At 43.8% G+C, this 16,142-nt stretch overlaps 1 protein-coding gene across 2 annotated transcripts in view; it reads right to left on the bottom strand.

Moving 5' to 3' along the window:
- The window catches only part of PLXNA4 (plexin A4), a 699,236-nt gene that overhangs the window by 113,921 nt on the left and 569,173 nt on the right, over positions 1-16,142 (bottom strand). For both annotated transcript variants that reach the window (XM_043965884.1, XM_043965883.1), the window contains exon 10: positions 2,870-3,070. In XM_043965884.1, coding sequence (XP_043821819.1) covers positions 2,870-3,070 — 201 coding nt within the window. The remainder of the gene's footprint in view (positions 1-2,869; positions 3,071-16,142) is intronic.

The following is a 16,142-nucleotide window of genomic DNA, read 5'->3' as shown; positions in this document are numbered from 1 at the left end:
ATCTGAAGGACGCTTCATATAGGAGCTGACATCAGAGCTCATCCTTCTACTATGGCCAGGACTTTAGCCTTGAACCTTTGATAGTATTTAGAGAGATTAACCTTAAGGGGCTTAGTCTCCTAAGAGAATAAGGACCCATGCTCAGCAGTCTTGAAAGCTGTAGGCTTCTCTCTCTCCACATGTGATTTTGTGGCTGGCAAGATGTTTCTTAGCCAAACCTCTTCCACTTCAGGTTTTAAGAGGAACCATGGAATGTTTAATATCCTCTTTGTTTCCAAAGTTTCTGCAGGATGATAGATTTAGTTAGCAAGCACCCTGGTAGCTAGGGGAGGAGGCAATGAGTAGACAGAGAGCCATGGAAATTTGTTCACTGGTTTGTGTAAAATGTTCAATGTTTGTGAGATCATTCTTGGCTCAGAACCCTAGAATGCCACACAATCCTGTGTCAGTTTTCCTAGCTGTGCCTCAGTTTCTTCCTTTGACTGCTTTCCATCAATAGTTATGTGATGTTTCTATTATCTCTATCATCTAACAAATCCCAAGTCATTCTTAACACCACCAAACCTAGTCACTGTGATCGTACCAATCAGATAGCTAGTGACAGATGGGGGAATGGATATGTGTCTAATATCTTTCTATCCTTGAGCACTCAGGGTTACTTGATGGAAGCAAACACATGAGGAGAAATGGAGAGATAGTGAGGTTTGTTGGCAGATAAAAAGGTCAAAAGCTAGGCACAAAGGAAAGAAGATAGATAGGGGAGTGGATACATAAATAGCTAAGTAAGGGGTGCCCAGTGCAGTGGGTAGACAGAAGACTAGGAGATAAGCATATAGAAAGGCAGGTGGATAAATGTGCCGACCCCTTCTGTATTCCACCATGATAATAACAATAATACTAACAGTAATCACGCTCATTTATATAACTTGTGAAGGTTTATAAAGTGCTTTCCTAGCAAGAATCCTCTGATGCAAGTAGACTGAGTAGGTCAGATAAGTCATCAGATTTGGAGCTTAAATGAATGGTGAGGGCATTTTGTTCATCCCCCTCATTTCACAAATAAGGGATCTGAGTCTAGGACAGGTCATTAGGGGCTTCAATCTCAAGCTCGAAGGGACTTTCAAGGCCATGTAGTCCAACATCTTCATTTTAATTTAATATTATTTTTCTGATTAATAAGCATTTATTTTCTCTCCCCCAAATTGGGTAAAAAAAGACTTTGTAACAAATATGCACAGTCAAGAAGAAGCCATTTTTGCCCTCGTCAAGTCCAAAAACTCTAGGTTTCATTATGAATCTTGAAGTCCATCACCTTTTTGTCAAGACTTCATAATTGGCCCTCTAAACCTCTTCATTTTACACAGGAGGGAACTGGGGCCTTCTCCATGTTTACAAAGATAGTCACAAAGACATAAATCTAGATCCTCTGAACCCAAATGAAGTGCTCCAGTATGATTGTCCCTACCTCTGTAACTTATGGTGCATGTGACCTTGGGTAAGTCACCTCCTTGTGTCTCAGTTTCCTCGTCTGCAAAATGAGGGGGTAGGACTAGATGTCCACCTTATTGGGTCCTATTTTCTTTATATGTCAAATGAGGGGATGGGATTAGATGATCTAAAAAGACTCCTATAATTCTAAATAATAAGAGCTAGCATTTACATAGTGCTTTGAGGATTGCAAAGAATTTTACAGATATTCTCTCATTTTTATCCTCACCAGAACCCCGGGAGGTAGGTGTTAATATTACTTCATTTTATAGATAAAAAAGGGAAAAAAATGGTAGACAGCAATTAAGTGACTTGCTCTGGGTGACAGCTAGGAAGTTTCTGAGGTTCAATTTGAACTCAGATTATTCTGACTCTGGGCAGCTAGGTGGCACAGTAGTAGGCTTGGAATTAAGGAAATTCATCTTCCTGAGTTCAAATCTCGCCTCAGGCATTTACTAGCTGTGTGATTCTGAGCAAGTCGTTTAACCCTGCTTGCCTCTGTTTCCTCATCTGTGAAAATGAGTTGGAGAGGGAAATGGCAAACTGTTCCAGTATCTTTGCCAAGAAAACCCCAAGTGGGGTCACAAAGAGCTGGACATGACTGAACAATGGCTCAACCACACTAGCACTCTATCCACTTAACCACCTAACCGCCTCCCTGCCTGTGGTCCCATGGCTCACTTTACTTCTCAGAAGGGTCATCCAATGACAGTCTTCTACCTGGTGCTTCTTGTGATGAAGGGAGGGAGAGGGCTGACCCAACTCAGGCGTGCAATCCATGGCGTTGGGAAAATGTTCTTTTTGATCTGTATGGATCACTAATAAGATATCCTTCATAGTGTTCCCACTTTCCACCCTGGCCTTTTTGAAAGCATCTTCTAACCCGTCTGGGCAATTGGGTAAGAGAAATCATGAGCTGAATTCAGGAAGGTGCAAGCTATGGCCTCCATATTCTCTGTACAGTGAGGAGGAAGGCAATGGGTCTTTTGGGAGTTCAGCCACGGTTACAGTAAAGTCATTTGTACGTTTATAGGGCTCTGTGGTCCTGGTGATCAATCCCAGGGCTAGCTTCCTCCATCCTTCTGCCTTGTGACCATACTTTCTGCCTTATTTAACCTATCCTTGTCATTAACAGCAATCGTTGTTTTGAACAGAGCCATGTTACTCTGTGCGTATGTGTGTGCGTGTGTGTATGAAGGGGGCCACAAAGAAAGGGGAGCCTAGTTTCAAATCCTTCCAGGAGGAGGAGGCACCAACATTCTAGGTGTTTGGGAGGACACCTGCAGGGAGGATCCGGCTTGACTCCAGAGAAGGGGGACAATGGACAGGTGAATCTGGGTCCAAGTTTAGGGAGGGATGGGGGGCATGGTGTGGCACTCACAGAGGTGTTTTGGCACTGCACGCTGGAGCTGTTGAAGCGCAGGGCAGGGACCCTCTGCTCGGTACCCTGGATGTTGAGGATGCACTCGTAGCCTCGTTGACCTGACTGTGGCTGGGGCAGGTTCTTGGCCTTCAGGGTAATGGGCTTGATCACCTCCACTGGCACCAGGATCTTGTCCACTTGCAGCAGCTGAGGGCAATCCTGAGAGCAGAGAGGACTGAGGTCAGGCGGGGAAGTAAAGTTAAACATGAGGGAATATCCCCAGATGTAGCCCCTTCCTTCCCTGTCCCCACCGCTCCTGTCCCTGCTGAGGGTCCCCTATCAACCTGACATCAAGAGACAACATTATCTTATCCCCCTTCTTTAACATATGAAGAACTGGGGTCCAGGTAAATTTCTATCCATCCACCCATCTTATCATTAATCTATTCAGAGAGAGACAGAGACAGAGACACAGTGAGAGAGACACAGAGACACAGAGACAGAGACACAGTCAGAGAGACAGAGAGACACAGAGAGACACAGAGACAGAGACACAGAGAACGTAATGCATATATCAGCATCAGAGGATCATAGCTTTAGACTTCAAAGAGGCCATTTGGTTCAACCTCCTCATTTCAGATGAGGAACTGAAACCCAAAGAATTTATTAACTGACTTGGCCCAGATCACCCAGATAGTAAGTAGTAGAGTCAGGATTTGAACCAAGGTTCTCTGATTTCAGAGAAAGTACTCATTCCACTATTTTTTGCCCTTGTGTGTGTACACACACACACACACACACACACACACACACACACACACACACACACACACACACACACACACGTCCTCTATACTTGATGAGGACAAGATGTCTTTGTCTGGATAGATAGGATAAGAGCATGTGTGGTGGTCAGTGCTTTGTGGAGTCCTGCCAAGAGCACAAAGGATGAACAGTATGAGGACTTTAGGGTTCCCTGTCTGGTTTGGGGGACCAAAACATCTCTGTTTGAGTCCTTGTTGGAAAAATGGATTGGTATTCTTGGGGCTATACTGAGCATGCGTATGAGTCTAATACTCTTTTCTCAGGGGAGGAAAAGGTGCTTTGGAAGGAGAGAGAATTTTAATAACTTTGCTGGAATAACATCTGAGGGGCATAAATCATGCCGTGCCATTTTGTCCTGTCCCCTAGACGACCACCCTCCAGGGCTCTGTAGGCGCACCAAGCATGATGACTCCTGGGCAGATTAGCTATCAAATTTAGAAGAGAGCTAGAATTATTTACATAGGGTCTTTATCCCTAAGGATGCTCAGATGCTCGACAGGTATGCAGACCAGGGGGAAGAACTGCCATTTCCCCACAGACCCACCACTAGCTCCCGGCTGTTCTCTACTTCTCCTCCAAAGGGTAGGTCAGGGAGAAAGTCAAATGTGGGAGGATAGATAGCAGTGGTAGCTGGAATAGTCCCAGGATGTTCTATTCCTGGTGACTATCCCTCTCTTAAGATTCCTTCTTTATAAAGTGACCCTAAACCAGGAGTTCTTCATCTTTTTGTGGCTTGGGTCCCTTTGGCAGCCTGGCAAAACCTAGAGACCCCTCCTCAGAATCAGGTTTTTGATGAAATAGAACTCAAAGGATTTCTCCAAGTCTCAGCAACACTTTCACCCTTCCACAGGAAATCTTTCCCAATCCCTCTTAATTCCAGTGCCCCCCCTCTTTGGATTATTGCCAATCTGTCCTGCATTAGGCTTGTTTGTGCATCATCATTTGCATGTTGTCTTCCCCATTAGATTGTGAGCTCCTCCAGAAGAGAGGCTCTCTTTAACCTTTCCTTGGATCCCCAGTACTTAGCACAGTGCCCGGCACATAGCAGATACTTAAAGTATATTTATTGATTGACTGACAAAATCAAAATATAAAAATAAACAAAAAATGTACAGACCTCAGGTTAAGATCCCCTTCCCTAAATCAATCAACTCATCTCAGAACAGAATACTCCCCAAGAACAAGGTCTATGGCTGGCTTCATTATCCTTTGGCTCTCATTCCTCCCTGGTTTTTCCAGGTGTAGGAGAAGTTACGGATTAAGGGGGGAAGGAGAAAAGGAGATACAGCGAAAAGGAGGAGATAGAAAAAGGGAGGGAGGAGAAGGGAGGGGAAGACAAGGGAAAGGGGAGGAAGGGGGAGGAGAAGAGAGGAAAAGGAGGGGAGGAGGGGGAGTCAGAAAGAACATGAACATACATAGGAACAAGTACACCAACTGAGAGATCTATCTGCAAGCCGACAAGCAGAGCAGGCTTGCTGAAGGGGGAGATCCACAGTTCCATTAAACTAATCTCCCCTCCGAGACGTCTGATCCCTCCAGGCTGCACATGCCATTATCCGAGGATGAGATAAAGAGGAGCCGCAGGAGCTGGAAAGGCCAGCAGGAAAAGAGAAGGGGGGGTTGATTATGTACAAGGCCTCAGCCCCAACATGCCGGCTGCAAGTGGCTGATGTGCTTCTCTCTCTCTCTCTCTCTCTCTCTCTCTCTCTCTCTCTCTCTCTCTCTCTCTCTCTCTCTCTCTCTCTCCCTCCCTCCCTCCCTCCCTCCCTCTCTTTCTCTCTCTCTCTCTCTCCCCCTCTCTCTCTCCCTTTATAGCACCTGAGTTACTGAACTGGCCAATACTTTCTCTGAAGTACTTTAGCCTCTGTGTAATGGAGATCTTCCCCATTGTCCATGGCCCTCTCCTCCCTCATTCCCACTCCATCACTAGTCAACATGTTTTCTATAATGGCTCATAGGAATGGGGGATTACTTTGCTTGAGGCATGTGCAAAGGACGAGGGACAGCTTCTTAGAAGAGGTAACATTGGAGCTGGGACTTGAAGGACAGGTAGGATTTCAATAGATGGGAGATAATGTGAAGAGAGGGCATAGGGGACAGCTGGGATAAAGATAGAAAGGAGAGAATTCCAATTTTGTTTCCGAATAAAGTACCTGAAGGAGAAAGAGGACTTGAATAGTAGATCGGGGCCACTTTGTAGGATGCTTTAGATGTCAGTCTATCTTTCACTGACTTTAGTGGGCAATGGAGAGCCATTGAAGGGTTCTGAGCCATGGAGTATGATGATCATAGCTGGGTATTAAGAAGAAGGTTAATCTGTCAGCAGTGTGGAGAATGGATTGGAGGTGCAGGGGAAGCCTGAAAGTGGCAAAGACAGGGAGGAGGCTGTTTCAGTGGTCCAGGAAAAGCTAATGAGGGCCTGAACTCGAGAAAGGGCAATGAAAATGAAAATGGAAAGAACTAAAAGGATTTGGCATCTGATTGCTGTGTGCAGGGGGTGGGAGGGTGGAATAAGCAAGGACTTTTGAGCATGGTTGACTGAGAAAATGATGGGAACCCTAACAGAAATGGAGGAATCAAGTCATAGAGCAAATTTTCTTTAGGAAAGATTATGCAAATTAGACATATTGAATTTGAGATTGTGTGTGTGTGTGTGTGTGTGTGTGTGTGTGTGTATGAGAGAGAGAGACAGACAGACAGACAGACAGAGATGGAGGAAAGAAAGAAAGAAAGGAGGGAGGGAGGGAGGAAGGAAATAAAAAGGAAGGAACTTTATGAGAGAAAAGGGAAAGAAGACAGGTTGAAATCAAAATCACAGAATTTCAGAATGTAAGGAAGCTTAAAGGTCATTTAGTCCAATTCATACCTGAGCAAGGATACTCTACAATATATGCATTAAGTTGAGCCCGGCCCCTGCACAAAGATCTCAAGTGAAACAGACCCCAAGCTCTTCCAAGGCAGTCCATTCCCTATTGGATAACTCCAATGATTAGGAAGCCTCTCCTTGCATCACATCTCAATTTGCCTCTCCCTGTCTTCTATGCACTGGTCTTTATTCAGCTCCTGAGGGCAAATGGAACAAGTCTGGTCTCTTCCACATGACATCATGGATGTGGGGTTTTATCTAGGAGCAAAGATATTTGGAAGGGAAAGAAACACTACCTTTGGGAGGCAGTGGTCAATAGACCACTGGATTGGGGGTCAGAGGAGCCAGATTCACCTCACTCTGCCACTTACTATCCATATCACTTAATCTCACTGGGTCTCAGTTTCCTCATCTATGACTTCAAAGGCCCCTTCCCAACCCCAAATCTATGATTTTCTAACAAGAGAAGTTTAAAAGGTGATGAAATTAATGAGGATTTATAGGAGTAAAGTGGCAGGGGGAGCTGGTTCTGGGAAGGAGAAGGTTGTAGAGAGAAGGTATTGAGACTTTTGTGGAGATAGAAACAAGAAGACATGGTAGAAAATTGAATATGAAAAGTGAGAGATAAGTCAGGAAGATACTAAACTTCTGAATATAGGAGAAGGAGTGAATGATAGGGCACTGGTGAAAACAGGAGGAGGAACAGATCAATGGGAAAAGATAATAAACTCATTTTAGAACACATAGAGTTTGAAGGGCCAGGGAGACATCCAAATGGAGATGTCCTTTGGGCAGTTAGCTTATTGGCATTTATCTGGATCTTTTTGTCATAAAAGCATCAAATATGTGGAGCTGACTTCTAAGAGTCTTCTGGCTGGCCACCTGGTTCCCACCATGTTTTGCAGAAGAGAAACTGAGGGGTATATTTCAAGGTCATCAGGAATTCTGATCCTCAGTTTGGGGAATTAGGAAACACCACCAATCTATAATGCCCTTTAATCTGGGAAGCACATTTCTAGGGGGTGGCAAAACTCCAACAGAGTGAGGCAAGGGTGGACCTCTCATCACCTATCAAAGAACCTGCTGAGTCCGGGAAGCTCTTAAGCTTGTGGTTGGCTGGCACCTGGGCCCAGGGGCTTGGCTGGATACAGTCCAGGAGAGGTGGAGAGGCAAACCCTCAGGAGAGATGCTTAAGCCTCCATCTCTCCTCTCACCTTCCATTATATCCTTCCATGGCTTACGATGAGTCCATTAATGAGCCCTGATTGCCAGTGGCCCCATAAAGACCTAGTTTGCATATAAAAAGGCTGGCTGCTCTGAGAGGAAGTTCATTAATAATAATTGATGTGGTAGAGGCTGGGCTGGGTAGATTCCTTTCTGCTGGTGTTATGGATTGACCCTTGTGCACCTCTTAATTGAAATGTAAAATGGCAACCTCTTCCAAGGCAATAAGGCATGAAGGGGCCATTTCCATTTCCATCACCCAGCCACCTCATGTTTCCAGATTCTGACCCTGCGCCATATTGAATCTTCAGGATCAAAGCCATGTAAAGGCCTTATGTACTTAGGCAATTCCAAAGGAATTGATTTTTTTTTATCATCGCCTTCTTCAGGGAAGCTAGATGGTTCAGTGGACAGAATGCTGGGCCTGGAATCAGGAAGACCTGAGTTCAAATCTGGCCTCAGCCACTTCCTAACTGTTTGACCCTGGGCAAGTCACTTATCCCTGTTTGCCTCAGTTTCCTCATCTGTAAAATGATCTAGATATGGAAATGTAAAACCACTCCAGTACCTTTGCCAAGAAAACCCCAAATGGGCTCACAAAGGGTTGGACACGGCTGAGATGATTGAAAAGCAATCATCTTCTCTTTGTCTTGACTGGATACCTTCCCCTCAGCTTACCACCTTTCCATTCTCCTAACTTTTCAGGTTCTCTCCTGTTCCATCTCCTTTCAGAACATTTTCCTCACCTGCCTTTCTTTCACCAAACACTGCTTCTTAGCCTTGACATTCTGTCCTGGTGCCTCACTCCACCCCCAATCCTGCCTCTGTATAGTCTGCCCTGTCACTTCTTATGCACCTCCTGTTGAGGTTCAGTTTGGATTTAGAATAAAAAAGACCTGGGTTTGAATCCCACCTCTCACATTTCCTTTCTCTGTGACCTCTTCCAAGTCCCAGTTTTTCTCTATGTAAAATGAAGGAGTTGGATTAGTTGACCTCTGAGGTGCCATCCAGCTCTAAATCTGAGATCCTAATGTCTCCCTTGGTCTACCCTGAGCCTTCCAAAGTCAAATGGAACTGGGTCATTAAACTCATAGCCCCATTCTGTCCCTCTCCCCCTAAAAAGGCTCCCATTTTGTCCTCAAGCTTTTGCCCTATTTTCTGGCTTCCAGTTATGAAGGATTTATCATATCAGAGATGATTGTAATAATAATGGCATTTATTAGTCTATCCATTCACTCAATTGATTTTCACTACATCCACCCTCTCCCCAGCAAGTATAGACTGGTTAGATCTAGGTAAACACCAGCTTCCTTCCCATTTTCTGGCTTCTTTAAACATATTGGTAAATGTGTTACTGCTTGGATCAAGAATTTCACCCAGCCTGGGTGGTTTGGGGCCATCCCAAGGAAATATCACCATATTTTACTATACTTTTATAAAAAGGCAACATAATATAATGATGGAATGTTGAACCAGGAGCTAAGACACCGGGGTTCTAGTGCCAACTCTGTTGCTCTGTGACTTTGAGCAAATCACTCAATCTCTCTTGCCTCGGTTTCCTCACTTGTAAAATTTGGAGGACAATGCCTACCCTGCTCACTTTATGGGTTACTGCAGTGATCAGGTAACATGGGTGAAAAGGGCTTGGACAAGTAGAAAGTGCTTTGGAAATCCAAGAGATTCTTATTATTTTAATATGAGAACACTGGGACTTGGCCTATGGACTGATGATGATGACCACACTAATAATACTTCATTGTCATCAGAATGCATCTCTCTGAATTGTCCCCTAAGATGCTCTCTCCAAGCAGACGTCATCTGGCAGGTTTGGTCCTCCCACCCCTGTCCAAACTATTCTTTTAGAATACTGGTTCCCACAGAGGGGAGAACACAGAAATCTCAAAGGTGGCTTTGGCAAGAACAGGGCAGCGTAGGAATGAGCCTTGTGCTGGAAGTAGGTTGCCTAAGCCCACACATATTTTAGAATTGATTTAAACCCACAAAGGATCACCTGAATAGAAGCTTCAGAGAGATCATCCTTCCAGAATAAGGTTTAGAACTGAAAAGGATTTGGGGAATCATTCAGGACAGGGATTTCCTCACCAGTGATCCCTGGGATCTGTGGATAGATTTCAGGGTAACACTGTGCTAAGTGCTTGACAAACGTTACCTTATTTTATCCTCACAACAACCCTGGAATGCAGATGCTATTACTACCCCCATTTTACAGTTGAGGAAACTGAGGCAAACAAAAGTGAAGTGAGACTGGATTAGAACTCAGTTTTTCCTGATTCCAGGTCCTGCTCTCTATCTATCACTGTCCCATCGAACTGCAGTCTAGGCTGCTACATGGCTAGAATGTTGGATTTGGGGTCAAAAGACCTGAATTAAAATTCTTCCCCATATACTTCCTAGCTATGTGAATCCAGGCAAGTCATTTAAACTCTGTAAGCCTCAGTTTCTTCATCTCTAAAATATGGATAATTATACCACCTACTTCTCAGGGTTGTTGAAAGGCTCGAATAAGATAAATATATGTAAATTGCTTTGTAAACATTAAAGGACTATGTAAGTGCTAGTTATTGCTACTACATTATCATATTAGTCCAACTTCCTCACTTTGTAGATGAGATAAGGGTTTGTTAAGTCATTTCAGTCATTTCCTACTCTTTGTGTTGAGGAACTGAGGGAAATAGGGTTGAGCGACTTGCCCAGGGTCAACCCAGCTAGAAGTGTCTGAGGCCAGATTTGAACTCAGGAAGATGAGTCTTTCCATTCCCAGACCAGTGCTTTCTGCACTGTTCCACCTAGCTACCCAAGGACTGATTTTCTCAGGGTCACACAGGTAATGAGAAGTAGAACAAGGATTCAAATCCAGATCCAGTGATTCCTCTTCTTTCCATTAAATACATCTGAATCCCCGTTACCATGCTGCTGTTTGGGGAGGGTGAGATGGCTGATGAACGAAGCCACAGGTTTTCTCTGTCACAGGAAGAGGGGACTTTCACATCTTTGGAGAGTGTGTGTGTGTGTGTGTGTGTGTGTGCATGCCTGCATAAGCATAGCATAAGATAAATGAGCTATTCAGCATGGTGTTGAAGAAAAGGATGCCACTGTATATTTAATTTATTTAAATAAGAAAGATGAAAAGATGAGAGGATTGTGATAAGCCATGACTACATGAACATGGCCCCTTCTGTACTAGCATGAGAACAAGGCAGCATCCAGAGCTGCCAATGGCTGGGGATGGTGAATGGGGAGCAATCCGGTGTGTAGAGCTCCTGAGGCCTCTGATTTACAGCCTTTGACATGTTTACCTTATGACTGCTCTAATTCTCCTCCTTGTAACATCAAAGTTAACTTCAAATGCACAAGCCTTGGAGGGATCTATGGTAAGGAAGGAAGAAGAGGCATGTTGCTCTAGGCAATGACTGAGGAGATAAGTGAGGGCCTGTGCTCCTCCCAAAAGACATCTTGGGCCCCATCAATCTCCCAAGATGTGTGGGTTCTCTGGAAGACCACTCCTCCCAAATTTACGCCTGCCTCCCCAGTCCCATCATGCCCTGAGACAAAAAAATTTAATACCCTATATATTTCCTCCACGTTCCCCAAGTTTATAATGCCATTAGTATGATCTATGATCTGCCTGTTTATAGAGATAGCACAAGTAATAATATAGAGAAGAAATGCCCATAACTCTATAGGTGTGTGATATAAAGAAGGCTAGAGATTGATGGGAAGAGAGGAGGCTCTGAGAGACCCAAGAGAAAAATGGGATACTGGAAGAGAATAATGGAAGACTTTCACCCCTTCAGAAGGGCAACATGGTAACAGTCCTAGGTTAGTGAGAGCACTTCTGGGGAAGCCATGTGCTAGATTTCTAGAGTTCCCCGCAAAAAGCTCAGAGGGGCTGTATTGACTCTTTGGTATTATTACACTTTTCTCTTGTATCCATCTTTTTCTTCTTGTTATATTGCCACTAACCTCCTTCTGTCCCGCCTCAACTCTTGTTTGGATTATGTCATCAGCCACCAGTCTCTGATTCTCCTACAAATTACTATCAGATTAATGTTCATAATGCATAGCTCACAAGCTTTCAGTGGCTCCCTACTGCTCTCCAGATAAAGCTTCACCTCTTTAAATTGTCATTTTACGCCTTCCACAATCTGGCTCAAACCTACTTACCCAGCTTTGCCTCATATAATGCTACCATCTCTGAAGCTTCTGATTGGTGTGACCTTTGGGGAGTTACCTCCTCAGGCCCCATGTCCTCATTGATCAAATGAGGGAGTTTGCCTTTATGACTTCTGAAGTTCCTTTCAGCTTTGCCCTCAGATCCGGTCTTGTGCATTTATGATGTTATAACTTCCATTTGCTTGTGTGCCTATCTTATCTCCCCGTAGTAGATTTTAAGCTCCCCTAGGACAGGAGCTGTATCCGACCCATTTTCATATCTCCCGAAGCACAGTAGAGTTTGTGGAATTTGTCCAGGTTGCAGTGAGGGGAGCTTTTCGAGTTTGATGTGATTAAATCAGGACTTCATTTTCTCCTTTCTCTGATCTTCAAGATTAACACAAGGACCCTGGTCCAGGGCATGTGATTCACTTGAACTAGGGTAAGAGGGGGTCACTGGCTGGCAGACTCCCAGCCAAGCCAGCGTGGACTCAAGCTAATTGTACTTTTCTCTCTCTTGATAAAGCAAAGCAACCACAAATCTCAATGGTTTAGTACCAGGTCACTTCCCTTGTACTAGAGATAACACTGGAGCCAAAATAAACCCCACAGAATTAGCCAGGCTCCCAGGGAAGGGAAAAAGGAAGGGGATCTATAAAGAACAAGGAAGCTTGGGGGCCTGAGAAGGAAGCAGGAGAGGGAGCTTGCCCAAGCAGTAATTTGAAGGATTTGGGGTATTGGTTTGACTTGAATTAGGACTCCTTGAAGCCCCCAGCCCTCTAGCCCAGTTTCTAAATGCACAATGCAACCTGAAGAAAAAGGGCACAAGGCATGGCTTGCCCCCAATTCCTGGGAACAAGAATATCTGACTTTCATTCCTGGTCCTGTCACTGGCAATGCAGCCCTGATCAAGTCTCTAACTTGTTTTCCCTGATAAATGGCCAGGACAATCTTTCTCCTTCTCTTGTTCTTAGGGGTGTTATGAAAATGAATATGAACATGTCTAAAAAAGTCCACACTTTGTAGAAAAAGACAAAGAAATATGCTATATTTAGTGCGGAGAAGGGAAAACTGGAGGAGGGCTTGAAAATAATCTACCAGTGTAAAAATGATTATCATAGAGCCATTCTTCATCTCTACTCAGGAGAAAACAGGACAAAATAGGTTTAAGGTGAAATGCATGGGCTTCTAGTTAGATAAAAGGATGGACTTCCTGACAAGGATATTTGTTACACATTAGAATGGGTTAAAGAGGTCACTTGTAGAATCCTCTTTGCTGGAGATGTTTATGAAAAACATCCATCTCTGCTATTTTTAAAGGGCCAGTAAAATGCCCCTTCTCCCTCCAGGGAATATCCAACTCCTGCCTATTCTTTCTCCAGGGAAGTCCCTCCAAATGTAGTGTCAGATGAGGAGACTGAACAGGAGTGATTTGCACACAGTTCTGTAGCTAGTAAGTGTTGAAGCCTTACTAACTATGGAACTGTGTGCAAAGCACTCTTGTTTAGTTTCCTCATCGGCAATATCTAGAAAATCCAGTCAAATTGGCTTACTGCCTAAACTCAGTGCTCCATCTCCACTTTCCTTCATGCCTGACCACAAGGTGTACCCCCATGCCTCGGATGCACTCCCTCCTCACCTCTGCCTCTTAAGAAATCCTAACTTTCCTCAGAGTTTTACATATGGGATGTTTTGTCTTCTCTTTCCTGATTTTCTTTTCCTCAAAGCATCATGTCTATACTTATCCATTTGTATGTTATAGTCAAACAGAAGAATGGAAGCTTGATGAGGGAAGACACTCTTTTGTATATCTAATGTCTATCAGCATCTGTTCCATAGTGGGTGCTTAATAAATGCTTATTGGGTTGGATTGGATTGGTTTGCTAAAAGAGGAATAATTATTCTTTTTTCCAGGTAATCAGGGTTAAGTGACTTGCCCACGGTCACATAGGTAGTAAATGTAAAGTGTCTGGGGCTGGATTTGAACTCAGGTCCTCCTGAATCCAGGACTGGTGCTTTATCCACTGCACCACCTAACTGCCCCCTGATAATAATCTTATGCTATTTGTCTTACAGGAAATTGAAACTAGATAGTTTAGTGGATAGACCTGGAATCTGGAAGACCTAGCCTTAGATACTTACTCACTGTGAAAAACTGGGCAACTTAACTTAACCGTGTTTGCCCCAGTTTCTTCATGTATAAAATGAACAGGAAATGGCAAACCACTGCAGTCTCTTTGCCAAGAAAACCCCAGGTAGGGTCACAAAGAGTCAGACACATCTAAAATAACCGAACAGCAACAAGCTCTAGTGTAGGAACTTCCTCCAACAGGGAAGAGCAAAATTTATCTATGATTTAGTAAAGAAGCCTTAGGGAGTCGATCAAGGCACATCAGCTGTTAAGTGATGTGTTTGGGGTCATATAGCTAACAACTGTCTGAGGTGAGGCACTGTTCCATGGTGGAAAGAGGCTAAAGACAGAAAAAAGAGCTAAGTTCAAATTTTGTCGTTGATACTACCTCTTTGATTCTGGATCAATCAATTAACCTTCCTGTGCCTCAGTTTCCTCATCCACAAAATGGAGGGAGGGGGTGTACCACACAGCCAGGTCTCCTCTGGCTCCAGATCTCCAGATCTATGATTCTATGACTATTCCAAACCCATAAACGATATTTATAGACTTGCGGTAAACAAACAAACCAAAAAAAAACACCCAAATTAAATTCAAATCATGCGATAGTATTTATATTACCCTGGGCAAGTCCCTTAACCCCTATGTGCCTCTAAAAGTTCCCAGGACTTTGCTACTCAAGTCATGGATAGGCTAGATCTCCAAAGGCAGAGGAGGTTTACATACCAGGCCTTCCCTATGATGATTGAATCAACGACAGCTCCTTTGAGAATTCCAGCACTATTTACTTTGAGTTCCACAGAAGGTCTAGAGCCATGGACTCGCTATATGCTTCAGGATAACATGGGAGAGAAATCTGGGTCAAAAGAGCAAAGCTCTTTGAGACCTAGGCTTTGCCCCTAAGACTTGTTGTGGGGGAAGTACATGCCATGGATCAATGGAGGGGAACCCCAGCTGGTACAAAAAGAGAAGTCAATTGAGAGTAGTAGTAGTATCAGTAGTAATAATAGTAATATTAGTAGTGGTGGTAGTAGTAGTGGTATTGGTGGTGGTGGTGGTAGTAGCAATAAACAGAATCCACCCGCATTTCTATAATTCATGAAGGTTTACAAAAACATCCTTTATCTATGAAGTGTGAGGTAGTTAGTGTAACTATCATGCTCATTTTATAGATGAAGAAAATGAAAAGTCAGAGGGATTCAGTGACTTACCCATGATCCCACAGCTAGTCAGTGTCAGAATGAGGGTTCTGAATTTAGCATGTTTCCCCGGATAACCATGCTTCTTTTCAAAAAAGGAAGGTTTTTCTTATTTCTGCCTTTTATCCTGGGTCTGGGTTTCCCTTACTGATAAAATTGGGAGAAAGACGTCTTGACCCTGGCTTGTCAACACTGGGTCATGATCTCTCTACTCTTCTTCTGTTCCCCATTTTTTTCCCACAAGTGTGTGACCTTTCTGTCTATCTGGTCAATCTAGATTGGGATCCCCCTGTCCCTATAAGGGATCTTGTCTGACTTTATTCACTGTCCTCTGCCTCAGAGCTTTTGGCGCTGAAGTCAAATTACTTCTTACTACAATTTCATCATCAGTCATAATAAAATCACTCATTGTAATGTGGAATATAGTTACTATAACTGGCATGTGTTATTGGGCTTTCTATTTATAATAAGCATAATTATCCCAGGATAATTATCATTAATATAGTAACAACAATGATCAAGCAGTCCTCTGTTCTGGACCAATAACTCCACCTGAATGAGTCCTTTGTTCAAGGGGAAAAAAGAGGTGATTTAACGTCCCTTGTGGCTGTCAACAAAACCAGTGTTGAAAGTGGAAGACACAGAGATGAAAACCTTGCAGGAGATGCAAGATGGCGCAGGCCAAATGAAAGGGCACCTGGCAGCAACATTTGTGGCTAACAAAAGGCTCCTGTCTGGATCCCCTCACCTTGGAATTAGAAGGAAATTAAAACCCATGGATCATCCATGAAACAGCTGAGCCACGAGCTTCCTCTGATAGCTAAGAGGGTGGGTCTGAACTCTGCCCAGGGTCTTATGTATGCATCATGCCCA

Source organism: Dromiciops gliroides, chromosome 5 (assembly GCF_019393635.1).
Source record: "Dromiciops gliroides isolate mDroGli1 chromosome 5, mDroGli1.pri, whole genome shotgun sequence".
Lineage (NCBI taxonomy): Eukaryota > Metazoa > Chordata > Mammalia > Microbiotheria > Microbiotheriidae > Dromiciops > Dromiciops gliroides.
Note: the sequence above shows the minus strand (reverse complement) of the source record. Positions and strands in the feature narration are given on the sequence as shown.